Consider the following 27,036-nt stretch of genomic DNA (forward strand, 5'->3'; position numbering starts at 1 on the left):
CAGAGCTGTGTGTGAAGGTCGGTGAGCAGAGCTGTGTGTGAGGGTCGGGGAGCAGAGCTGTGTGTGAGGGTCGGTGAGCAGAGCTGTGTGTTAGGGTCGGAGAGCAGAGCTGTGTGTGAGGATCGGGGAGCAGAGCTGTGTGTGAGGATCGGGGAGCAGAGCTGTGTGTGAGGATCGGGGAGCAGAGCTGTGTGTGAGGATCGGGGAGCAGAGCTGTGTGTGAGGGTCGGGGAGCAGAGCTGTGTGTGAGGGTCGGGGACCAGAGCTGTGTGTGAGGGTCGGTGAGCAGAGCTGTGTGTGAGGGTCGGGGAGCAGAGCTGTGTGTGAGGGTCGGGGAGCAGAGCTGTGTGTGAGGGTCGGGGAGCAGAGCTGTGTGTGAGGGTCGGGGAGCAGAGCTGTGTGTGAGGGTCGGTGAGCAGAGCTGTGTGTGAGGGTCGGGGAGCAGAGCTGTGTGTGAGGGTCGGTGAGCAGAGCTGTGTGTGAGGGTCGGTGAGCAGAGCTGTGTGTGAGGGTCGGGGAGCAGAGCTGTGTGTGAGGGTCGGTGAGCAGAGCTGTGTGTGAGGGTCGGGGAGCAGAGCTGTGTGTGAGGGTCGGGGAGCAGAGCTGTGTGTGAGGGTCGGGGAGCAGAGCTGTGTGTGAGGGTCGGGGAGCAGAGCTGTGTGTGAGGGTAGAGGAGCAGAGCTGTGTGTGAGGGTCGGGGAGCAGAGCTGTGTGTGAGGGTCGGGGAGCAGAGCTGTGTGTGAGGATCGGGGACCAGAGCTGTGTGTGAGGGTCGGGGAGCAGAGCTGTGTGTGAGGGTCGGGGAGCAGAGCTGTGTGTGAGGGTCGGGGAGGCAGAGCTGTGTGTGAGGGTCGGGGAGCAGAACTGTGTGTCAGGGTCGGGGAGCAGAGCTGTGTGTGAGGGTCGGGGAGCAGAGCTGTGTGTGAGGGTCGGGGAGCAGAGCTGTGTGTGAGGATCGGGGAGCAGAGCTGTGTGAGGATCGGGGAGCAGAGCTGTGTGTGAGGATCGGGGAGCAGAGCTGTGTGTGAGGATCGGGGAGCAGAGTTGTGTGAGGATCGGGGAGCAGAGCTGTGTGTGAGGATCGGGGAGCAGAGCTGTGTGTGAGGATCGGGGAGCAGAGCTGTGTGAGGATCGGGGAGCAGAGCTGTGTGTGAGGATCGGGGAGCAGAGCTGTGTGTGAGGATCGGGGAGCAGAGCTGTGTGTGAGGGTAGGGGAGCAGAGCTGTGTGTGAGGGTCGGGGAGCAGAGCTGTGTGTGAGGGTCGGTGAGCAGAGCTGTGTGTGAGGGTCGGTGAGCAGAGCTGTGTGTGAGGGTCGGGGAGCAGAGCTGTGTGTGAGGGTCGGTGAGCAGAGCTGTGTGTGAGGGTCGGGGAGCAGAGCTGTGTGTGAGGGTCGGGGAGCAGAGCTGTGTGTGAGGGTCGGGGAGCAGAGCTGTGTGTGAGGGTCGGGGAGCAGAGCTGGGTGTGAGGGTCAGGGAGCAGAGCTGTGTGTGAAGGTCGGGGAGCAGAGCTGTGTGTGAGGGTCGGGGGGAGCAGAGCTGTGTGTGAGGGTCGGGGAGCAGAGCTGTGTGTGAGGGTCGGGGAGCAGAGCTGTGTGTGAGGGTCGGTGAGCAGAGCTGTGTGTGAGGGTCGGGGAGCAGAGCTGTGTGTGAGGGTCGTGGAGCAAAGCTGTGTGTGAGGGTCGGGGACCAGAGCTGTGTGTGAGGGTCGGTGAGCAGAGCTGTGTGTGAGGGTCGGGGAGCAGAGCTGTGTGTGAGGGTCGGGGAGCAGAGCTGTGTGTGAGGGTCGGGGAGCAGAGCTGTGTGTGAGGATCGGGGAGCAGAGCTGTGTGAGGATTGGGGAGCAAAGCTGTGTGTGAGGATCGGGGAGCACAGCTGTGTGAGGATTGGGGAGCAGAGCTGTGTGTGAGGATCGGGGAGCAGAGCTGTGTGAGGATAGTGGAGCAGAGCTGTGTCTGAGGATCGGGGAGCAGAGCTGTGTGAGGATTGGGGAGCAGAGCTGTGTGTGAGGATCGGGGAGCAGAGCTGTGTGTGAGGATCGGGGAGCAGAGCTGTGTGTGAGGATCGGGGAGCAGAGCTGTGTGAGGATTGGGGAGCAGAGCTGTGTGTGAGGGTCGGGGAGCAGAGCTGTGAGGATTGGGGAGCAGAGCTGTGGGTGAGGGTCGGGGAGCAGAGCTGTGTGTGAGGATCGGGGAGCAGAGCTGTGTGTGAGGATCGGGTAGCAGAGCTGTGTGTGAGGATCGGGGAGCAGAGCTGTGTGAGGATTGGGGAGCAGAGCTGTGTGTGAGGGTCGGGGAGCAGAGCTGTGTGTGAGGGTAGGGGAGCAGAGCTGTGTGTGAGGATTGGGGAGCAGAGCTGTGTGTGAGGATTGGGGAACAGAGCTGTGTGTGAGGATTGGGGAACAGAGCTGTGTGAGGATTGGGGAGCAGAGCTGTGAGGATTGGGGAGCAGAGCTGTGTGTGAGGATCGGGGAGCAGAGCTGTGTGTGAGGATCGGGGAGCAGAGCTGTGTGTGAGGATTGGGGAGCAGAGCTGTGTGAGGATTTGGGAGCAGAGCTGTGTGTGAGGGTAGGGGAGCAGAGCTGTGTGTGAGGGTCGGGGAGCAGAGCTGTGTATGAAGATCTGGGAACTTTGTTTTACTTTGCATAAATCTTGTTTTATTTTGCATACAGTAGCTAGAACTTGTTGTACTTTGCATTACATAACTTTTTACTTTGCATAACAGTACTGTAATTTGCTTTCTTTGCATAACTTTTGTTTTACCTTTGCATAACATAGCTTGATTATTTTTGCATAACTTACTGTACTGTACTTACAGAACATAAAAATAAAAAAATTATATACCTAAAAAATGAAAGTTATAAAAAAAAGACATTCAGAGTACAGTTACAGTACCATTGTAGTCATCGAATCCTTAAGGTTCGGGGTCACTAGTATCATCATTAATGTCATCAGCAGGGTTCCCAGGAGCTGTAGAGGGCCCAGGTAAGGGAGATAATAGCAAGGTAATGGAAGGACTTGTAGGGGTAGGGGTCTTGGGTGTAGCTTTCGAAAAGAATCCCATTAGTGTGGTCTGCTTTTTAATCTTCTTTTATTCTTCATAAATTTCACGATAGTATTGTAAAAGTTCATTCATTTGCCGTTACACTTTCGGGAACCGTTCAACATCAGGATCCATACCCTCTAGTTGTAACATAGCTGCATTCACTTTCGAGAACACACCAGCTAACCCCTTTACAGTGCACTTCTTTTGTACTTCTACTGTATATCAGCCATAATACCAAAATTGTGGAAATGTTTATAGTTTAGCTGTTATAGAGAAATCGGCACCGTTTGGAGCGACCAACTGTAACTTGTGAAAGCCGGGCGTTATTGCAGGGTGTCCTCCAAGTAAACTCGGTTCTAGTATAATCTACCCAATGACTGCAACCTCGCCAAAGATGTGGTTTTCGTCCCTCATCAAAGGACCGGAAGACATCGTTAAAGTGTACACTCTTTGAAAGGCCTATGTGCACCATGCAATGTTGTGTTCCGACTGTCTGTGATTAGTACCTTTCTGTGGATAATTCCCTTGAGTTCTAAACCATGTGTACGTTATTAGAATAAATTTTCATTGATTAGTCTCTGAACAGTGTGGGTCTAAATAGTCGGGTCTCTCAGACCCACAGTTAGCAATAACCTAATTTTTTTTTACGGTTAGTGTTCCAGGGTTAGCTTGAACCCTGCGATATTCCTCCCAACAACAATGTGACCCTGTCCTTAAAAGCCTTGAAGCCGGGAAATTCTGTAACTTCTTTGTGTATATAGGACCTTTCGGCATTTTCTTCCAAAAAAATCCAGTTGCACCCACATTGAAGATCTGTTCTGGATAGTAGCCATCTTTCTCGATGATTTCATCTAATTGCTCAACAATTTTTTCCGCTGCTTCTATGTCAGCGCTTGCTGCCTCACCACTGATACTCTGATTATGAAGGTTGAATCTCCGACAAAACCGTTGAAACCATCCATGGCTTGCTGTAAATGTTGATTCACCCCCTTTGCGCGCTTACAAAGTCTCAAAGATACTTGACTTGAATTGAAAGGCTCAGCGGCATTCTTTTTTGCATTTGGTCATCAAACCAGATCACCAGTAATTTCTCCATTACATGAATGAGGCCTTTCCGTTGCCTAGTTATTATGGCTTTAAATCCTGTTGATGCTTTCGCTGCCTCTTTCACTCTATATTTATCCTTCAAGATTGTTGAAATGGTCGAATGTGCCAGCTCCAAGTCAAGTGCTATCTCTTTCACTTTCTTAACCAGTTTAATAGTTGGTTCATTTTAATTTTGATCTTAATTTTCATCTCAAAATCGATAGCCTTTCTATTCTTGGCTTTCTCTGGCTGAAGTCATGCTCTTCCTTTTCACCGACATGACGCTGAGACTCCGCACTGCCGGTTGATAAAGAGTCTGGTTGGGTCATTAGTCCGAGCGGTCAAAAAAGAGTGGGCGGTTCGTAAGCATGAGAGGTCGCGAGTGGTCAATAGAAGCAGGGTTCGTAAGTCTAAGCGGTCGATAAACAGGCAGGTTGTTAAGCGTGGAGTATCTATATATAGCATACTTGCCGACAATCAGCTACAGCCTTCCGGGAGGGAGCTGATTGTCGGCTAACACCCGGGGCAGGGCCGGCGATTGACGTGACATTGGGGGCGGGGACGGAGCCGGCCATTGCTGTCACATTTGGGCCGGTGCCGAGGGCGGGGCTGTGCGGTCGCGTCATCATGGCCCCGCCCCCTCTACACAATGCCGTTCTTTTCTGCATTGTGAAGCAGGGGGTGGGGCCACGGTGAAGTGATTCGCGTCACTGCCCCCCCCCTGCTGCTGGGGCTTATAATTTTTTTCATGGGGAGTCGGGAGTTCGCAGGCTTCCGGGAGCCTTGCCTGCCTTTCCGGGGGGCCGGGAGCGGCACCCGAAAATCGGGAGGCTCCCGGCAAGCCTGATATATAGTAGTGACACTATTAAAATAGTTAAAGTTGTATTTTAACATTGTTGACATACTGTTGCCGGAGAGCTGGATTCCACATATGCAGTGTCGACATAATGATTGTCGCTCTGCCCTATATAGTTATAGTTCCTCTCTACAGTAATAGGGGACCCCGAACCAGTATCTTGCCTAGGGCCACGTAGTCTCTTAATCCAGTTCTGCTGAGAAACATTAATAATAATAATAATAATCATAATAATAATAATAATAATTTAAAAAAATAAAAGCTATCAAATTTGTCATTAAAGTTGTCATTTAACTGTTTTCAGAATAGAAAACAGAAAACAGAATATACTTAAGGGGACTATCAATTTGCCGACTTTCTGCACGATGTGACCAAAGCCAGGAGGTTTTGGACGGAACGTGCAGAAAGTCTGCAAGTGGATAGCCGACTATCTATCGAACATGCCCGTCAACCTGACGACGGTCGTCAGGTTCGGCATGTTAATAGATAGGGAGGTTGGGCTCCTGCACTGAAGACGTTCAGTGAACGTCTTTCAGTGCGGTGCCCGCACCTTAGCGACATGAAAGTCTGAACGCTGAATAGGCCCCTTTATATGTGCATTGGGATTTTTTATACTGTAGTTTATTTTGTTTCATCTTTTTTACACTACAAACAACATACAAAAGGATCCAGGTGCTATAAACAAACAGATATAAAATATGATCTAAAATATCATTTCTCTGTTTTCTTAAGCTGCAGTGACCCAAAGGAGTGCGTAAAACGCCCCTTTTAGGATAAACCATAGCAATATAAAGGAAAAAAAGCTATGCACCATATATAATGGCCTATAAAGTTTAAACATCTTGTGTAGTCAGCAATGAGGAGAACTGGTTCTAACCACACAAAGCATTTATAAAAACAAATATATATAATATTGTCAACTCCATGGGGAGAATTCAATTGGGAATGAGGTTTTCTCCCCAAAAAATCACGCAGACCTTGCGTCCAATTTTGGAATACCGCAGTTATAAGCGCTTTCCTGATACCTGCAGTATTCATTTAAAAAAAATGCAAATGGGGTCTTCAGCTCTTAAAACCTCATGGTGCGAGAACCCCCCCCAAAAAAAAAGGATTTACCGATCTGGTGGTCTCCACGGTTCCCGGTCATCTCCCCTGCATCTTTGCACTGGAGAGGGGGCTACTGGGAGGCCAGGGGGCTAATGGGAGGGGATGTGGCTGCTTGGAGATGTAGTTATCCCTGCTGTTGCCTCCGGGAGGGACTCATACACACACACGGGGGTCACACAGACACTGACACACACACAATCAGGCACACATACTGTCCACACACGCTGCTGCAGAAGACCAGGCAGCCTGTAAGAAGACAGCGCTTCATAAGGTGAGTAATTACTGACTAATTAGGGTAATTGGAAACTTCCATTTGCTTACTTAGTATTTATGGGAGTACCGCAGGGGCCCCAGGGCAATTCCCGACCATTTTTCCTAAAATAATGGATTTTAGGAAAAATTGGTCATGCTCTGGATGAAAAACCCAGCACCTATTTGAATAGCAAACCGAGCAGGTGGGGGAATTTTACTATTCTCGCTACTAATTGGATCCCCCCCCATATATCACAATTTATAATTGAAACATGCAGAATATACAGTAAATATACAATATATTCCACAATATAATAAAATGATGTACTGAAAGTACATTAACTATGCAGACATGTGATGAAGTAGGAACCAAGTGCAATTAAAATCCAAGCAGTCGATCCTGTAGCAAGCAATAGGAAGGTTCTGAAAGCCAAAGAGCCAATTAATATATGTTAAATTGATGGCTTTTTTCACATGTATATTATGAATAGAGTTCTGGAACTTACAACATACATGCCTACCCTCCAGGAATTTGCGGGAGGCACTCAGTTTTTCGGGTAACCCCCCAAACCCCCGGAAGGGTAGGCATTTCTCCCGCATTTCTGCCTACTTCCTAGTAAAGTGGGCAGAATGGGGAGCATTTCTACAGCAATCGCGGGTCTCCATGTATGGGGCAGGGCCTAATGGTGCGATTATTCATGAATAGCATGATTTGGACCCGCCCCTTATTTAAATTCGTGCCAGTAGCAGCAATTTAGCTAGAAAAAAAAAGTAGGGAAGTATGACTTACAAGTTCCCCAGGACTGGGGGGCGTGGCCTGGACGAGCACTGAGGCAGACGTGGCTGCCATTAGCTCCTGAGACCTTGGAGCCTTTTACCCACTCACTATACCCAACCAGTCCACTTTCACATTCTCCTGGACCACTGCTGACCGGGTCTCTACCCACTGCCCATCCTGAGCCCGGAGTTGTGTCTGAGCCAGTGCCCCGTGCTCGGGACCTATAGCTGGGCTGAACCCGGGGCCTAGACTCAAAGGTCGCGGAGGTTGCAATAGGCTCCGTCCCGCGACCTCGGATCACAGCCCTGGTCCCCGGAGACCTCGTGGGGCGGTTCGCGGGGCCATCACTGCTGGAACTCTGCAGCGGCCTTTACCAGATGCGAAGCCGCTACATTAAGCAGGTCATCACTCCCAGCAAGCCACAGCCGCCGGCATACACGCGGCCTTACCTCCGGCTCCTGCTCCATTCCACTCGGAGGTTCCCTCCTGCGGTGGTGAGATCCCCGCTGACAGCTGCTTGAGGTACCTCACTCCCTGTGTCGGGCTCTGGATCCTCTCATTGTCGGTGCTGACATTTTGGTCCCCTCTGCTGTGCAGGGTCTGTTTCTGGGGCTTGTTTACTGCAGGTTGGCCCGTGTCTGCTGCTCTCAGTGCAGCTCAGCCCTAAGGCACTGTCAGAGGCTTCTCTCTGCCCTGCGTGCAGTTGTCGGGCCCTTAACCCTGACTATCTGAGTGCAATGACACACTAAGTGCCCATGCCCCCCATTCCCTGGGTGCTCTGATCCCCTATATATATATATATATTTTTTTTTTTCTTCATCTTTTTCTCTCTAGCCTATTTGCTCCCTGACGTATTTACTGGCACTGGGTCTTTTTTCTCCGGCAACTCTGGCACTGGTGGTCCACACATGCAGAAATCCACTACCAAGACTCCTAAGCAAGGGGGAAGTGATATTTCGCAGCACTTCACGAGAGGCACGAAATCTTCTCAACAAAGGGGTCCCCCTTCCCCCCCTTCCATTGCCATGGATAAGGATGGTTCTCACTCACCCGCCCCATCCACTAAAGAAGACATTCTAGCTCTTCGTTCCCTCATCACGGAGTTTAAGGACTCTCTTGAAACCAAACTCGACAAAGCAGTTGCCTCTATCAAAGCTGAAGTTTCAACTCTAGCTGCAAGAACCACTAAACTTGAATCTCGCCAGGACGGCTTCCAAAAAGCCTTAAATGAGACCAACAGAGACTTGGATCATATTGTTACTGAACTTTCTGACCTTCGTTCTAAAAATGAGGATCTGGAAAATCGGGAACGTAGGAATAATATTCGCATTCGTAACATCCCGGAATCAGTTTCTCCCGATGCTCTGGAATCATACCTTTATAGACTTTTCTCTTTCCTACTCCCCGACCTTGGCTCACGCTCACTACCACTTGAAAGGGCTCACCGTGCTCTTCGGCCAAAACCCAGGGATAGCGACCCTCCTCGTGACGTCATTATGAGGTTCCTTAGTTATAAGGACAAAGAACTCGTTCTTAATCCTACAAAGGGTAAACCACACATCCTATTCGAATCAGCCAAGCTCCAATTCTACCAAGATCTTTCTCCCCTGACGATTGCCAAGAGGAGAGACTTTCAAGACTTAACCAAGGCTCTTCATGATAGAAGAATCAGATATCGCTGGGGGTTCCCTTTAAGCTTATTGTAGACCTGAACGGCAAGACTGTTATTATTCGAGATCTTCATGAATGTAAGGACTTGCTTCACTACCTAGAAGAATCGGGCCCCTCCCCGGAAGGGAACCCCGACGTTTCTTGAGTGCCTTACCCACCGATTGTACCTTGTTCTTGCTCTACTATTATCCACACTTATGTATTGATTTTTTACTAACTTCCAACCATGATCTGATTACTGGTTTCCGCTCTGTATTCACCCCACCCCCTGTCTCTCCCCTTTCTTGCTCATTTCTCTTCCAGGTAATATAGTTGAGATGTAGATTGTTTATTTACTTCTTAGATATGGTCACTATTTGTCATTAATATCTGGACAATTTTGCATTATGTTCTGTATCTATTTTTCATACACATATATCTAGCTGCTCCCTTCGTTAAGGTACCAGCTCATTCTCATATGTTATATTTACTGTTTATTTTTATTTAAATTTTTTTTTTTTACGAAGTCTAGTGTTGAGATATCGTAGTGATTTTCTGTCTTTTTTCTCTTTGTAATGATAGTAACTCTTATGGTTATCATTTGTTGCTATTACTGTGACAGTTCTATATTATGTTAGGTATCCACTTTCTATACATATAATATTCTTAGCTGTTTTCTCAGTTTTGGTACTAGTGAATATCGATCTGCTATGCTACCTTACTGTCTATTTCTATGTCTTGTTTTTTTTTTTTTTCATGATGTTTAGAATATTGAGATTTTGTAGTGTATCTCTGCCTTTTTCTCCTTACTACAATTGTAATCTATTACTTCACCTTATATATGTCTCTTCCCTTATTTTTCTTATTTTTCCTCTCCTTTTTCTTCTGTATGTCTCTCTAAGATATGCTCCTTCTGTGATTATAACTACCATCCTGTCACTTCTTTCCCCTCCCTGCTCCCTTCTGCACCCAGGGGATGCTCCTGCTCTCATACAAATCCTTTTCTGTTCTGTTCTTCTCCTCTCTCTCAGGAGAGTTATATCTTTCTTTAACTGTGACGCTGTTAACATTATTATATTTTATTTTTGTTGTGTTTTTACTTCCTTAGAGGTTTATCTGGCTTTTTTTTTTTTTTAGCCTGCACCTCTCTGGATTTCTAAATCCTACCTATTGAGTACATTCACCTCCTTCTTTGTAGGTAGGGTTTTTGTACTCAATCCCTGCTGTTGTTGCTGGTTTCCCCCCTTTTTTTTTTTTCTTCCTCTTTCTCTCTTTCTCCTATCCTCCCTTGCGAGCTGGGACCCTTTTCTCCATTCTACTGCTACTTCCCAGCCTACCCTGAACTAGCTAACCTGACATGCCTCTCACTATAGCTTCAATGAATGTTCGCGGCCTTAATACTCCCCAGAAGCGATCCCATCTATTTCGTACTATTCGGTCAATAAAAGCCGACATTGCCCTTTTACAGGAAACCCACTTCCGGTCTCCAAGCCACCCTTCTCTTATCTCTAGAAACTTCTCCACTGTGTTTTATTCCTCCAGTACGTCTAAACATAATGGTGTGGCCATTCTCATTAAAAATAACTTGCCTTTTTCTCAAGACTCTGTTTACACTGATGCAGATGGTCGATATATTATTCTCACTGGCAGGCTTGGACACACAGAGGTGACTATCGCCGCGGTATATGCCCCTAATGTAGGCCAATGTCGTTTCTTTAATTCATTTTTTAAAATATTGCATAAACGTCGTACTGGCCACTTGATTCTTGGTGGTGACTTTAACTCTGTTTTGGATCCGATCCTGGATAAGTCTTTCTCTAGGACCCGCCCCTCTACTTGTCCCATATCTAAAACTCTCAATAAACATATGAAAACGGCTGGTCTTTTTGACACGTGGCGTTCCCTCAATCCCTCTTTTAAGGACTACACTTTCTATTCCAATCCCCATCCTACTTACTCCAGAATTGATTTTATTTTATGTAGTCTCCCTATCTCCAAACACCTTATAGATGCGAGTATCATTCCTAATTCCTGGTCTGATCACTCTATCGTTACTTCCTCCCTCGATCTCTTAGACACCCTGGTCACCAGGCCCACCTGGTGGTTAAATTAGACCCTTCTTAAAATCCCTCATTTCCAAACTAAAATTACAGATGTTTTAAAGGATTACTTTGCTCTTAATGTCTCCGGATGTTCTCCCATGGAGTGGGAGGCCCACAAATCTGTCCTTCGTGGGCACATCATCAGCTTTGCTTCTCATATAAATAAAGAACACAAGCGCCTTCTTCGATCTCTCACAGATTAGGTTCACTGTTTGCCCACTGATGCTCTCTACAAACAACTCACCACTGCAAAATCTGCCCTTAACTCGATTCTCTCTGAAAAAATTGAAAAATCTCTTAGATGGTTGAATCAGCGGTTCTACGAAAAGAGCAATAAGGCGGACACTCTTCTTGCCAATCGTCTAAAGGCTCGCAAGGTGGCTAAGGCGATTCCTGCGCTCAAGGATCATACTGGATCTCTACAATACAGTCCCTCTAAAATCAACTCTATCTTTAAAGATTATTATTCTTATCTTTATAACCTTATGGACCACGATCCGTCTCCACCCCCCCCTCCCTATTTCCATTAATGACTACTTGACCTCTTGTGATCTACCCCACATTGATGCTTCCACCTCTGAATCACTTATAACCTATAACTGAGGAAGAGGTTTCCTGTGCGCTTAAACCTCAGAAACCTTCGAAGGCACCTGGTCCGGACGGTCTCCCCTTTTCTTACTATAAAACATTCCAGAGCTCTCTAATCCCCCATCTCACAAACTCTTTTAATCAAATTTTTGAAGGTAACTTTTTTCCCACTGATACCACCAGGGCTAAAATAACAGTTATCCCGAAACCGGGTAAGGACCCTCATATGGTAACTAACTATCGACCAATTTCCCTTTTAAATACGGACCTCAAACTTTTTGCCAAAATTCTGGCAAATAGACTAAACCCCATCCTCTCTTCTCTTATCCACCCGGACCAGGTGGGCTTTGTCCCCTCCCGCCAAGCCCTTGATAACACTAGGCGTACGGTAGACCTTATACACCACGTAAACTCCACTAATCTTCCCTCTCTCCTTCTTGCTCTGGATGCCGAAAAGGCTTTTGATAGGGTCTCTTGGCCCTTTATGCTTAATACTCTCCTTGGCTTCGGTTTTCAGGGTAGATTCCTCCAGGCCATTAGGGCCCTTTATCACAATCCATCCACTTCGGTTCTTGCAGGAGGTCTTCTTTCTGACACTTTCCCTATCTCAAATGGCACTAGACAGGGGTGTCCACTCTCCCCGCTGATCTTCGCTCTAATTATTGAACCCCTGGCCTGTAAGATCTGAGGGAATCCAGATATTTCCGGTATTCATGTAGGGGACTCCTCTTATAAAATTTCTCTATTTGCCAACGATGTCCTGCTCAGTCTTACCATTCCCTTGATTTCCCTCCCAAATCTGTTCCAAGAAATCTCCCTTTATGGACAATTTTCCGGTTATAAAATCAACAACGAAAAATCGGAAGCTTTGCCCCTCCATATCCCGAGGTCGTCTCTAGATCTCCTCCGTCTCAATTTCAATTTTAACTTGCGCTCGGAATCCATTAAATATCTAGGTGTCAATCTGACAAAATCTTATCATGGTCTCTACAAGGCAAACTATCTTCCTCTGTTTAAGGCCATAGAACAAGACCTCTTTCATTGGCGCTCCTTATTTATCTCTTGGATAGGCCGTATAGCCGTGATTAAAATGAATGTCCTTCCCAAACTCCTCCACCTTGTAGGCCATGCACTGGGTTATCTATAGTGGGTGCAGGGTGTGCAGTCCAGGGGGGCCCACGCCGCACTCCCTGCACCCATATAATCATATTTACTTCTCCGGAGCCCCTTCACTTCGGCAGGTCGGTGCAGACAGAAATCGGAAAAATGGCGTGGTGCCCATTTTCCTAGAGATTTGTACATGCGCAGTAGAGAAGTTTCCAGGAGCATAGTGCGGGCGCCATGTTACTGGAGTCCTGCGCATGTGCAGTAGACTCTGACACAAAAAGAAGGGGAGAAAAAAAAGGGAACGTCTGCGTTTGTGCAGCCACACCCCCCCTCCTCGCCTACAAAACGGGGTGAGCTGTCAATCAGCATCGACAGCGCCCCGTCTTGTAGCGAGACCCGTTGCAACAGAGCTGCCGTCGCAGTACGGACTCGCGCATGCGCACGCCGGGGAACATCGACCCGCTTGCGAGCGCCGTGAGCTTGCGAGCGGGTCTGAATCAGGCCCTGTATGCGCTGGACCATTCTCTGTTTCCATTTTTCGTAAATAGTCTAGAGAACTAAAGAAGATGGTTCAGGATTTGGCAAGCTTGTCTAAAGAGATGAGTTTTTAGGGAATGCTTGAAAGTTTGGGATCTATGTAAAAGTCTTGTTGTACGAGGGAGGTTATTCCACAGAGAGCGTGCACTTTATCTGTCCCCTTCTTCTCCAACTGATTTGTTCTCACATGCAGACTTGTAGGCAGTTATTCCACATCACTTCGTGACTTTATCATCTTACATTGTCTGAATTTAAAGATTACTTAACCTGTAAACTATTCTGAAAGCAGCATTTAGTATAGCATTTTACATTACTGTTTGGATATAAACCAGACAGGTGGCATCTCCAACTATCCTGCATTGTGTAACTGGGTGATACATTATATCAGCATTCACAATGATGCCGCTCACTAAGTCAACAAGAGAATGTTGACATGGATATAATGGCGACATTGCCAGTGTCGACACATTCATAATGTGGGCACTAACCATGTCGACATGCATCCAGTTGACACTGATGTAATGTTGATATTGTTGATATGTCGACATTGTGTCTATTTTTGTGTAATTCTCTCCCTAACTCTAATGGTAACCCTAACCCTAACTGTAATGGTAACGCAAACCCTAACTCTCATTGTAACGCAAACCCTAACTCTAATGGTAACTCTAACTCTAATGGTAACCCAAACCCTAACTCTAATGGTAACTCAAACCCTAAGTCTAATGGTAACCCTAAGTCTAATGGTAACCCTAAGTCTAATGGTAACCCTAACCATAACGGTAACCCTAACTCTAATGGTAACTCAAACCCTAAGTCTAATGGTAACCCTAAGTCTAATGGTAACCCTGTCTAATGATAACCCTAACCCTAACTCTAACGTTAACCCTGTCTATAGGTAATCCTAACCCTAACTCTAATGGTAACCCTGTCTAATGGTAACCCTAAATGTAATGGCAACACTAACGCTGATAGTAACTCTAAGTGTAATGGTAATCCTATCTTAAACAGTAACCCTATCTCTAACGGTAACCTTAAGTCAATGGTAACCCTAACTCTAACAATAACACTAAGTCTAATGGTAACCCTAAGTTTAATGGTAACCCTAACTCTAACAATAACACTAAGTCTAATGGTAACTCTAACAATAACCCTAATTCTAACAGTAACTCTAACGGTAACTCTATCTCTAATAGTAACCTTACTATAATAGGACAAAAAAAAAATTGTTCAAATTGGTTAAATTTGTGTGTTTTAACCATTTTGTCTGAACAACCATTTTTGTCCGTTTCCCAGTGTTTAAGACCATATGATCGACTGTCATTTGCTCCCATACATTACCAGGTTTTTATTCCAACCAGCCAGATTGGACAGATATCTGACAGAAAATTGTATAGTGGATGGCCAACTTTAGTCTAATGGTTACTCTAACTCTAACAATAACACTAAGTCTAGTGGTAACCCTAACTCTGATGGTAACCCTAACACTAATGGTAACCCTAACACTAATGGTAACCCTAACTCTGATGGTAACCCTAACTCTGATGGCAACCCTAACACTAATGGTAACCCTTACTCTGATGGTAACCCTAACACTAATGGTAACCCTAACTCTGATGGTAACCCTATCACTAATGGTAACCCTAACTCTGATGGTAGCCCTAACACTAATGGTAACTCTAACTCTAACAATAACACTAAGTCTAATGGTAACCGTAAGTATTATGGTAACCCTTACTCTAATGATAACCCTAACTCTGATGGTAACCCTAACACTAATGGTAACCCTAACTCTGATGGTAACCCTAACTCTGATGGTAACCCTAACACTATTGGTAACCCTAACTCTGATGGTAACCCTAACACTAATGGTAACCCTAACTCTCAATAACTCTAACTCTAATGGTAACCCTAAGTCTAATGATAAGCCTAACTCTGATGGTAACCATAACACTAATGGTAACCCTAACTCTGATGGTAACCCTAACTCTGAGGGTAACTAACATTTATGGTAAACCTAACTCTGAGGGTAACCCTAACACTAAGGGGAACCCTAACACTAACGGTAATTTAAATGGTAACCCTAGGGCCGGATTAAGCCTTCAGGCGGCCCATGGCACTTAAGACAGGTGGCTCTATCCCCACTCTTCCGGCCCTCCCCCTCCCATCATCCAGTCCTCCCCCACTGCGGGACTGCACACAGTGTGCTCCAGCCAGAATGGGGGGCCCGGGGGCACTCTCCCCCTGTGCCCCCTCCTTAATTCGGCTCTGGGTAGCCCTAAACCTAATGGAAATGTAGAAATTATAATAATGGCAACATTTCCATGTGGACATTCTATCAATGTCAACATTTTGCAGGTTTTGACATTGCTGATGTCAACTTTGTAACCATAAATAGGTAATGTACAGGGCGCTCGCTATGGGTTTTTTCAAACCGAAAAAGAAAAAAAAAAGGGGGGGGGAGGGGTCGGCCGCAAAGACAGTAGTGGAGAATATCCCTTGTTCTCATAATACATAAGTTTAATATTCGTACATGCAAACATGTACAGGAGGTCTGCAACTGATAAACAACACGATACGTTATGAGTGAGTGTAGAACCAGTTGAATTAATGCCAATAAATATAATAGTAACGACATCCCTTTTATTTGAGTCACAATGCTCAGGGAATATAGATTATGCACATGCTTGAATTAATCTAATTGATCTGCTTGTGTGGTTTCATTAAATAGGATGGGGACACGGGGGGGGAGGTTTTTTTTGGAAAAGTGATAAGAATAAAGTTATAATATTAAAATAAATGGCTACTGCAGAGTTTGCAATGGCCAACTGAAATATGAGGTGTCTGGATGGAGATCGGTGAGTTGTGAGGCATCCCTCACCACCACCGCAGAGCGTCGCCGTGGTATCTCAATTAACAAGTCCGTAGCCCGACCGGCATGTACAGTCTCTGGTGAGGCCTCACCTGTCCGATGTCTTCTGTCTTCTTGCTTCTCCGCGATCGTCCGGGCCGTATTCCGGTGTGCGTGCTTCAGTTGCACACCGGCGTGGTCCCCGCAGTGTCCTCTGGAGCAGCGTCTGTCGGCCAGTACAGTGCTGTCGGGAGACAGCAAGGTCCGGTCGTGAACAGAGCTCCTGGGTGTCTGCACGCTCAACTTCATTGGGTAGGAACTTGGAAGGAGACTTGGAGCTGTCAGTGTCTTGTCCTGGTATGCTAGTTACTTGAAACCTCTTTCTCCAACGCGTGTCAGCCTTCTGGCCTTCCTTAGACATGTCAACATCATCAAGGTAGCCTCATGGTGTTGACATTGTGAATAACAACATTTTAAACAGAGACATAGGGGTTTATGTACTAAGCCTTGGAAGGAGATAAAGCACTTGCGATCAGCTCATAACCATGTTACAGGCTGTATTTGAAAAAATACATTTAGGAGCTGGTTGGCTTGTACTTTATCTCCGTCCACTTTGTCTCCATCCAGGACACTGCATGTTGCACTACTTTATTCTTTATTTTGCTTTTCTAGGTATAACTCTAAGTATTTCTTAATGAGATATTAACATACAGGCAGAAATAAGACACTTACCCTTGTGCAGCTTTACAAATATTAACTAATAAATAGTCATTTATACTCTGGAAAATGTGTTTTGCAGATACCAAAGTTCTGTTCCACGTTTGCTCCTGGTCTACCAGCTGATAACTGCGGTGTTTGGTTATCCGCATTGTGCAAGAACTTTGCTGGGACCCGAACAACATAAACAAGGTATTATAAAATGTTATTGGTATCTCTTTATCTGGATCAAATACACACGGCTGTTTCCAATCAACAGCAAGCTGACAGGTGGCAGCTGAGAGAATGTGCCTGATAAGTTTATTTTGGTGGTGAGTGATTGCAGGGATGGCCAAAGATAAAAGACAAAATTTAGATTCTAGTGGGATCGTGAGTTGGAGAATCGTAGAAATCAGATTATTAATATCTGTCCAGAAACCAGTAAGCTTTGGACAGGTTCACCATATATGGAGAACCGTGTCTTCCAACGTGCAGTCATGCCAACATCTATCGGAGGCATCAGGAAGCATGGGTGGGAACTTGGGGCCTGTTTCAGATTTGCACTCAAATGTCATTGCAGCTCTCGGATCGCAATTGCGAAATTATGATAGTGACACACCCTCCGTCCAATGCTTAGAGACACCCACTGAAAGCATCTCACATCCACCACTGAGGCACAAAACCGGAAACATTTGAGACGCAGATCGGGCAGCCATTGGCCTTCTGAGTACGTCTAAGCTCTCACAGACATAGCTGTTCTCCAGAGATGCAGTGGGCTCTCCTGCTGTGTACATTCTTAAATGGTCTGACACTGCAGTGTTTTTCTAACCACCCCTACCCGTTTCCAACCCCAAACGCTGACTACCTGTCACGCGCTTTGTGAGTGAATCCTCTGTGTGTGTGTGTGACTGCAAAACAGACAGTGCACATGCTCAGTGCGACTTTCCTGCATGCACAGTGACAAAGATCCCTCAAACTGAGTAAATATGAGTATTGCATGCAGATCTGAATTCAGGCCCATAGTACCATCTATACTGGATTTTGTACACATTTTCTTTTATCCGCACACAGATTGAACTGGAGGTGGCACCTTCCTGAATCTCGTCCCAGTTCAAATCCCGCTCCCAGGCCAATTGGTGCAGGTCTTGTGTAGATGTTGTGGTAAGAGAAAGCTCAGAATATAGTGTAGAAATCAGTCCAGCAGTGGAAGATTGACGCAAACATAACAGATGAACAGAAGTCATGGGGCAGAGTGTAAGACTGCTTAACTTTGCCTTAAAGTTTCGTAGTAGTAGGTATTGGCAAAAGTTTTTAGAGGAAATATAGATTGGATGACAGAGAATAGGGGAAAGGAGGTGTCATGAGTCAAATCATTTAGGTATCTATATGTAATACCACCTTTTAGCCAAGGAGAGAATGCTGATGGGGCCAGGTCAAGGGGGAAATTTGGAGAGTTGAACAGCAGAATGATTAGGGTGGGAGGTGAAGAAAGCCCAAATGTTTGGACAGCTTAGTCCCATATCAACAGGGAATGTGAGATTATGGGGTGATCACAAGTCTTTTTCATTGAGCCTGTGGGAGCCAGAGAAGGGTAGCAGAAGAAAGCAGCCCCGAGCTTATGCCTCAAGCTGAACCCATACTCTAGAGGAACTCGGGACATTCTATAAGATGCATTGAGTAAGCTGTGCAGAGAGATAATAGTGGTTAAAATTAGGGATGCCCAGTCCACCCCTCTGAGCGGATCTCTGGAGAACTTGGTGGTGCACCCGAGGACACTTTCCTGACCAAATAGATTAAGAGGTGTGGAATTGAAGGAATTTGAAGATGTAAGGGGGAACCTGAATAGGAAGGGTCTGGAAGAAGTATAGAAGTCTGGGCCGTATGTTAATTTTAGTAGCGTTGATTCGGCCTTTTCAGGATATAAAGTGGTGGGACCATGAAGCCAGGTCTGATTTAATCTGGGAAAGTTCGTGTGGGAGGTTAGCCTGCAAGAGCTGATGGTAAAATTTGGTTATAATCTTCTGATGTCATCAATTGAATGGGAAGAGACGTTCTAAGGAGACCTTGTCTACTGTACTTGAGAAAAGTCAAGGACTTCTGTTTATAAAGGTTGATCTTGAATCCTGAGAAGTGACCATACAGTTCAAGGTTTAAAGTGACAGTTGTTGATTATAAAGCTGATGCTTCTGCACACTGATAAGTGGTCATAAAAGCCTTTTTAAATGTAATTTAAATCTTGTGAAACCCTCAAATATAATTCTTCATTTATTCTAGTTTTTAGGAATGGGGAAGATGCCAGCACCTTCTTGGGGCGTCGGTTACTCTACAACCAGTTTGATTTTGAGATGTTCGTCCCTGGAAACCTGGAGAGAGAATGCTTTGAGGAACACTGCAACTATGAGGAAGCAAGGGAAATTTATGAAGACCATGATGCAACGGTATTTTGAAAGAAGTTTCTTTGCAGCATTTCACTAGGAATTTTTTGTTTTTTTTATTTATGCATGTAAGATGCACATTTTAAGCGTGAAAGATGCTCGTGGCGCAGAGAGGGGCTGTTTGGTGTGACTGAACGCAAATGCAAAAGATGTTTGAAATCTCCTCACCAGGACAGCCTTTTTTGAGCCGTTTCTCGTTTGTTTGTTTTTTTAAATAGCTCCCCAAATTTGATTAGATTATCAACAGAGCTCCAAAGTAAATGCAGTATGTAACTGTGGGGTCTATTTACTAAGCAGTGTTAGGAGACAGAGTGAAAAGTGCCAGTCAATCAGATCCTAACTGCCATCTCACACGCTGTGTTTGAAAAATGACAGTTGGGAGCTGATTGGCTGGCACCTTATCACTTTTCTCCTAACACTGCTTAGCAAATAGACCCCTGTGTGTGAATGTATGCCACTCATGGATACACATGGAAAACGGCTATTGTTGGATACCTGCTGTAGTCCACACTCTTACTTTCAAACCATGGAATGCAGAAGAAAGCCAGGTTCTATATGCAGGAGTATCAACGTGGTGATTCAACTGTGGGATAGAGGCTGGTCACACTAAGGGGCGGCTTGTTTATTAAAAGGGTTTTAGTCAGGTTCCCGAATCCCAACTATCAAAATATTCCAAGGTGAGTATTATGGTTAGGGTTAGGCACTAGGGGGAAGGTTAGTGTTAGGCTGCAGTATGGGACTGTTAGGCAGGGGCATATCTATAATGGGTGCAGGGTATCTGGTGCACACGGGCCCCTGGGTCCAAGGGGGCCCACGCCACTCACCCTGCACCCATTAACTCTTTAAACTTACTTGTCCGTTGTTTCCAGATGTGCTGGTCCGCAGCATCGGACCGTCGCTGCAGAGCAGCAAATTTTCCCGTTGACTCGCGCATGCGCAGTACTGCTGTTCCCGGGAAAATGTTTTAGCACCATTTTCTCGGAGACCCAGGCATGCGCAGTAGATTCTGGCACTAAGCCAGGATCCACAGCCTCAATACCCACCGCGGCACTCCAAGAGAGAGGCGGGGGCCCGCACTGAGCCTGCACACGGGCCCCCTCCTCTCTTAAAACGCCACTGCGGTTAGGGTTAGTCTGCCGAAGGGGACAATTAGGGTTAGGCTGTGGGAACGGTAGGGTAGGGTTAGAGTAAGGGTTAGAATATTTACCAAAATCCGATTTTACCATCGGGATTCCACTGCCGGTATTGTGACTGTTGGGATGGTCACCGCAGGCATATCGTACGCAACCCTATTAAAGTTTTAATGTAAGCATTCCCAGGAAGAAGCAAACAAGTACCGCAGCATATATGTCCAATATCTGACATGGGTCTTTCATTTCTGACTACAAAAGCACACACCATAATTTTCTATGGGGGCTGCTATACTGTTGTATTTACCTCTGCATTCCAGAGCTTGGCCCAAGCAGCCAACATCATCTGAAGATGGCATTAGCCCATAGTATCCTATTGGCTGCTGCAGCACATATTTTACTAGAGAGGGATCCTCCCGATCCTTTTTCTGAAGCTACTTGTGATTATTTTCAAGATCGCATTGCGAGCTTGGGCAAAATGTTCATGCCAAAACCAGCTGTTAGTAAATATGAGCCTGGTGGACGGCATCAGCCTCAGCTTACTCAGGCAGGCTGGCTTGCGAGGCCAGGAAACTGCATCGTGGACGCAGCCACTGGCCTTGCCACTCCTGGAAAAAGAGGCAGACACGCCCCCGTTTCCGGGAATGCCGGCTGACCCCGCCTCTGCACCACCCCTAAAATGCCTCTGCCTGTCAATCAGGCAGAGACATAGAAGGAGCTCCGTACGATCACGCAGGAGCAGTTCTGCACATTCGCAGAACGGGTTCTGCGCCCAAGCAGATTCCTGATAATCAGGAATCTGCGTTCAGCATTGCACTTGGGTGCAATGCTGAATTAGCCCCTAAGAAGTGAAATCTTTAAATCAATGGTGAAGTAGGAGCCTCTGATGGATGATGGGGGATATGTTGTGGGTGGACAGATAAAATACATTTTAAATAATAAATAAAAACAACAGTGACATAGGGCCTGATTCAGCAAGGAACGCACACTAGCTGACGCACGTCCCCTTCCGCTGCGAGAATATGCTAATCAATGCATACGCACGGAGACCGCAGCACAAGATGCAGATGCCCAGCCCCTTATTAAGCCGCCCATCTCCCTTTACTCACAGCCTGATCAGTACGCAAGATAGCGTAAACATCGGTAACATTGAGAACCATCGGACCCATACGCACAATAGTGGCTTACCTGACCTGCCGCAGGATTTTGGCCGCTTCCTGTGTACAGCTTACGGTATGGCTGCATATGCCTTAATTATGCACGCCCCTATAACGGTGTTATAACGCCTGCGTTCGCCTGAATACCCCCCATCACCACCCACTAACGGCACTTCCTGTCAATCAATATCAGAAGGGTCTGCGTACACACTGCGTGTAGTCTGCGTACCATAATCTGATCGCACTGGCTAGTTCGCGCACGCGCATTCGATACATACGTATGCGCAGTGCAAAAACATAGGCCGAGTGCGTGCGTTCTCTCCATTGCGTTCCTTGCTGAATCAGGCCCACTAAAGAGCAATATGCACATTCTCCTAAGCACGCTTATGTAGTGTACCGAGGGATAATAGACAAAAACCTGTAGTAGACATAGGCCCATATTCAATTTGAGGCGAAAAGTCTAGACTTTTCGCCTGCTGGACTTTTCTCCTCCGCCTGTTTTCCAGGCGGAAAAGTATCGTGCATGTGCCCGCTATTCCCCGTATTCAATTCCAAAGTAAGCGAAATCGGGAATAGGCGAAAAAAAAACTGAATTTTCGGGAAATATGCCTGGGACACCCCTAAAGATGTCCAGACATGTGGGATCACTATGGGTACCCCCATTTTTGCCTGCTGAAGGAAGTCGGGGTTTGTAATAGCCGCGCAAGGTGCAATTTTGCGGCTATGAAGAAGTGGTAAAGAATAGCACTTAGATTTTTTTGGGGGGAAAATAACTATTCCTATCAAATTTGAGGTACATGAAAATGGGGGTAAGCATTTTTTTAAGCCCCTAAAGTTTTTTAAAAATCTGCAAAATTGCACCTGCAATGAAGAAAACACCTGCTGCATAAATGGGGTCCCGACCTGAATTAATTTAGATAGTTTGGCTCTTTGTTGCCCTATTTTTTTTTTTTTTTACCCCCAAAATTAAACATAATTGTTTTGGGGTGTCCCTAATATTTTTAAACTTTTTTTGACGCAGTTTACCTTTAGGGGACTGTCTTCTGCACTTTTTTCTGCCTGCTATTCATAGGCGAAACTTTTTCGCCTATTACATTGCATGGACTTTCCGCCTAGGCGAAAAGTCTTCCAAATTGAATAAGGAGGAAACTCAAAACAGGCGAAAATGACATCATCAGCGAAAAAGTATCGCGGATCCGGACTTTTCGCCTCAAATTGAATACAGGCCATAATTAAGAACACATTTGATGATTACGTTTAAGGAGACTGTTCTGCAAATGCCTTTAGTTTTCTTTTATGTTTTAAAGATGGCATTCTGGAAAGAATATTCAAAGGATACAACTTCAAGTCAAGGTAAATTATTAAATAAATGTAACTTTTATAAGCAAAGGGGCTGATTGAGCACATGACAGAATTGCAAAGCCGCACACTAGCAGCTTTGTTATTCCGTCCTTGCATATATACAAATGCAGGAAGAGGTGTCTGACACCCCCCTACTGCATTTGCGATCCCAGCACTGCGCCGAATGTTGCAGGCTTGGATAACCATCGTGACCATCGGTTGCCAGGCCAGGCAACTGCGTCCATTTCCAGGAACAATGGCCGTCCCCGCACCGACTCGAAAATTCCTCTGCCTTTCAATCAGGCAGATACATAGCAGGGGCTGCTGCTCCGACTGTGTTCTCCCAGCAGAACACAGTAAAGTTTTAAAAAATATATATATTTTTTTTTTGTCGGGGGCCGCGGCTGCAGTGGCCAGGTAGGTGGCGGCCAGGGAGTTGAGCAGAGGGGAGGGGCGGGGGAGTTGGGGGGGACACAGAGTTACCGCATGCGTAGCACTGATTACAGCTGCAGTAAGTAGGGAAAAGTATGTATTTTCCAAAGAGCTGTCATCGCAAAAATGGTCGCGATCACCGGGCTTGCGACGAGACCCTTGTGATAGGTTCTCGTCTGCCGCACGTCCCAGTGAGCTTCCGGCTCTAATAGAGCCGGAAGCTCACTACTGACATCACTCGTGATGTCAGTAGGGCCGCCCCCAATGGCAGGCGTTCCTTAAGGAACGCCTCTGTTTGACCAGCCACCCCCCCTCCCCACCTACAAAACGGGGCGAGCTGTCGATCAACATCGTCAGCCGTCCCGTTTGTAGCGAGCCCCACAGTGAGAGAATCTCTCTCTCGCTTCGGGGCTTGCGCACGCGGCACGTGCGCACTGACCGGCCATCGACATGCTTGCGAGCGGGTCTGAATCAGGCCCATTGTTCATGTAAGCTCCATGCCGTGTGTGGCCAATATATCGCCTGAAGCTCTAGCAGAGAGGCGGGGTTGTGGGTTGGTCCATGTTTGGTGGCTTACTTTACTTTACTTACAGAAGATTGAAGAAAGGTGGAAGCAAAATGTTTTTAACTGCTAAAAACTTTATTACAATTTGCTAAAAATATCAAAAATGAGGGTGAACAGAACATTTAAATAAAAGAGTTTAAGATACAGAAGACTAATAACACTATATATATACTGTATATATTATATATATATATTATATATATATATATATATAACATTTCAAAACATTGCAAATTACTACATAAACAAGTTGTGCTTGATCTAACTTTAAATAATGAATCATTCTTAACAAAGTGCTGTATGCGTGGCTCAGGACTCTAAGTATTCATGTTCCCCCCTCACCTTCATACAGGAGTGAAAGTGGACGTGGTTGGGCTGCTCACCGGTCTAATTTCTGCTGGGACATTTTTGGTTATATTTGGACTCCTCGGTTACTATTGGTACATAGTCTATTGTAATCCAAGAAGACACAGCCAAATGTAAGTATCACACAGGCACTGTCGTCATTACACCTGGAAGACCCTACACACCTCCCAATTGTCTCTGCTCTGATTCTTGACCCTGAAAGGTCATGGCATATTGTACAGTGGGGATGGCATTGTGAGCATGTGGGCAGGATGGGTGGATTTGGATGGGGTTTGGCAGGTTTTGATTTATATAACTTGAGGCATATAGATTGAAATAGTCACATTTTAACTTTACCCATATTTTAGCATTCCCTCCCTTCCACTCATGAAATAGTTCAGGCATATACTTACATACAGTGGCAGCTCTTACCTTCTGTGAGGAGGGGGGTTTCCCGCTGCACTACATTCTGGACTGCACTGCCCGTGTCTGCCGCCTGCCAGGTCCATTGTGCCATGAACCTGGCGGGCGTTGGGACCGGCGCACAAACACTGGCAGACCGGTGCATGTGCACAAGCCCAGCATTCAGGGACTGCATCAGCTGCAGCCCCTAGGAGCTGGGGAAGGCAGGAGAGTGACTTACCACTGGAAGAACGCTCTCTGCTAATCGCGCCCCAGACTGCCAGTCCCAGGTGGAGAAAACACCTCCCCCTGGGACTGCCTGTCCTGTGTGTGATTGGCAGGTAGCGCTTCCAATGGGAAGTCACTGCCTGTCACAGTGTGTAGCCTGTACAGTCACAGACTGCAAATGGCTCACTGGAGGTGGCTGATTTTACTGGGGGTAAAATCCGCCACCGATTACATTTAGACATGTTAGCGGCCACATGGTAAACACAGATAAATACAGGCAAACCCCAATAATTAGGTTCAACTAGTGCACAGCTAGTTTAAGCAGGTGCAGAATCTCAAAACACAGATAAGAAAAGCTTAATCCTTTCCTGTTCAGCTTTAATGGTGGGTACACATGCGGTGAACGTCGCCGTTCACCGTCATATTGCATTGGCTGTGCTGCACAGCTGATGGATAGACATGTCTGCAGATATATCTGTCCATCGGCAAGTGTGTACGTACACACACAGCGGCAGCTACGAGGAGGGGGAAGGGACACGCCCACCGACCGCCGGGTCCCGCCCCCTGGCCGTCGGGACCCGAGGACACCAGCAGATGATGGCCGTTCAGTGTGTATGAAACTATGAATGACCAGAATCTGCACATATATTTGCAGATCACTCGATCTGCCGATATATCTGTCAGGTGTGTACCCACCTTTACCAAACAAATCATTATTTATACCCAGACACATTGTGCAAGCATATCAGCATAACTTCTGTTCCCCTAGGCCAACAGTAAGGGATCCAGGGAGTCTGAAGTCTCCTCTCTGTTTGTGCCCGCGTGATGTGCGGGGAAGGGGAGCCATTGCACTAATCACAAACAAACCGCCCCCCCGCCACAGCCGGTTCCTCAGGCAGTCACTAATTAATAGTTTCCCATTTATGGAGAGTAAGGGACTACAGTAGTTTTGCATAGTGGAAGTGTCACAATTACGTTTTGATCTATAAAGTGCCTTTCTCAGTGCCGGAGATACTCTCTTGTTTTCAATTCTATTCCCTTTGGGTTACTTTGGGAGGGTGTGAACAGTATCTAGATATACACCAGATGTTAGACAGTTAATAGGTCGACGGGGACAAAAGGTCGACACGCTAAAGGTCAACATGTAAGAACGTCGGCAGGTACAAATGATCAACATGTCAAAAGGTCGACACACAAATGGTCGACAAAAAAAATGGTCGACACGTGATTACTATTTTTTTCTAGCCAAATTCTTCACCCTAACCCTCACCTTGGTGCCTAATTCTAAATTCAGGGTAGGTGCCTGACCCTAACCGTCCTTTCTAGTGCCTATGCCTAACCCTCTGGTAAGTGCCTAACCCTAACCCTCCCTCCTGGTCCCTAACTGTCAGGGTAAGTGCCTAACCGTCTGGGTAAGTGCCTAACCCTAACCCTTTGGTAAGTGCCTAACCCTAACCCTTTGGTAAGTGCCTAATCCTAAACCTAACCCTAAAAAATATATTTAAAAAATCATGTGTCAACCATTTTTTTGTAGCGACCATTTGACCCTGTCGACCATTTCTACCTGTCGATCTTCTTACTTGTCGACCTTTAGTGTGTTGACCCTTTGTCCCTGTCGACCTTTTGTGCCAGTCGACCTGCTGACTCTCCAACCAGAGGCGTCACTAGGGTTGGTGTCACCCGGTGCTATACCGCATGGTGAGACCCCTCCCCCCACCCCACAAAAAAAAAAAAAAGTTTTTAGGAGCATGCAGCAGTTGGAGTAGCACTGGGGGGCTAAGAAAGCTGGGGCATGGAGGGGCTAGATGGGGTAAGGGCATGGCAGTGGCAGTTGGGGTTGGAAAGGGGAATAAGGGTAGATAGCAGTTGAGGGAGTAATGGAGGCAAGAATGGGGTTAGGATAAATAGCAGCTGGGGCAGTGAGTGGGATAGAGCAGATGAGGCACCACTCGGGCAAGGAGGCGGTAAGGGCAGACAGTGCTGTGGGCAGGGAGGGGGTAAGGGTAAATTGCAGTTAGGGCAGTACTGGGGGCAAGGAGGGGGTAAGGGTTATGACGTGGACAACAACACTGCTGCTGCAGCCGGTAAACTCACAGGGAGGGCGATGGGGAACGTGTGCAGAAACCAAGGAGGAGGATACAGAGGCGCTGCTGGAGAGTTAGATTCAAATAGTAGAGTGGTACGCATGGCAGGCAGGGACACTATAGGTGGCATGGCAATTGGCTGGGGAGAACACTGCAGGTGGCGAATGGCTAAGGAAGCACTGCAAGTAGAGACTGCTGTGTTCATGCACAAATCCAGATCCTACCGCAGTGAGTACTAGGCAGCCATTTCAGGGTAAAAGCCCTGTGT

At 46.6% G+C, this 27,036-nt stretch overlaps 1 protein-coding gene across 1 annotated transcript in view; it reads left to right on the forward strand.

The window, feature by feature from the left end:
* Nucleotides 1-27,036, forward strand: part of PRRG4 (proline rich and Gla domain 4) — a 58,872-nt gene that overhangs the window by 20,506 nt on the left and 11,330 nt on the right. The window contains exons 2-5 of the mRNA XM_088470487.1: nucleotides 16,753-16,862; nucleotides 18,924-19,087; nucleotides 22,679-22,724; nucleotides 24,062-24,188. Coding sequence (XP_088326613.1) covers nucleotides 16,753-16,862; nucleotides 18,924-19,087; nucleotides 22,679-22,724; nucleotides 24,062-24,188 — 447 coding nt within the window. The remainder of the gene's footprint in view (nucleotides 1-16,752; nucleotides 16,863-18,923; nucleotides 19,088-22,678; nucleotides 22,725-24,061; nucleotides 24,189-27,036) is intronic.

This window comes from Taudactylus pleione, unplaced genomic scaffold (assembly GCF_031769625.1).
Source record: "Taudactylus pleione unplaced genomic scaffold, aTauple2 ptg000100l, whole genome shotgun sequence".
Lineage (NCBI taxonomy): Eukaryota > Metazoa > Chordata > Amphibia > Anura > Myobatrachidae > Taudactylus > Taudactylus pleione.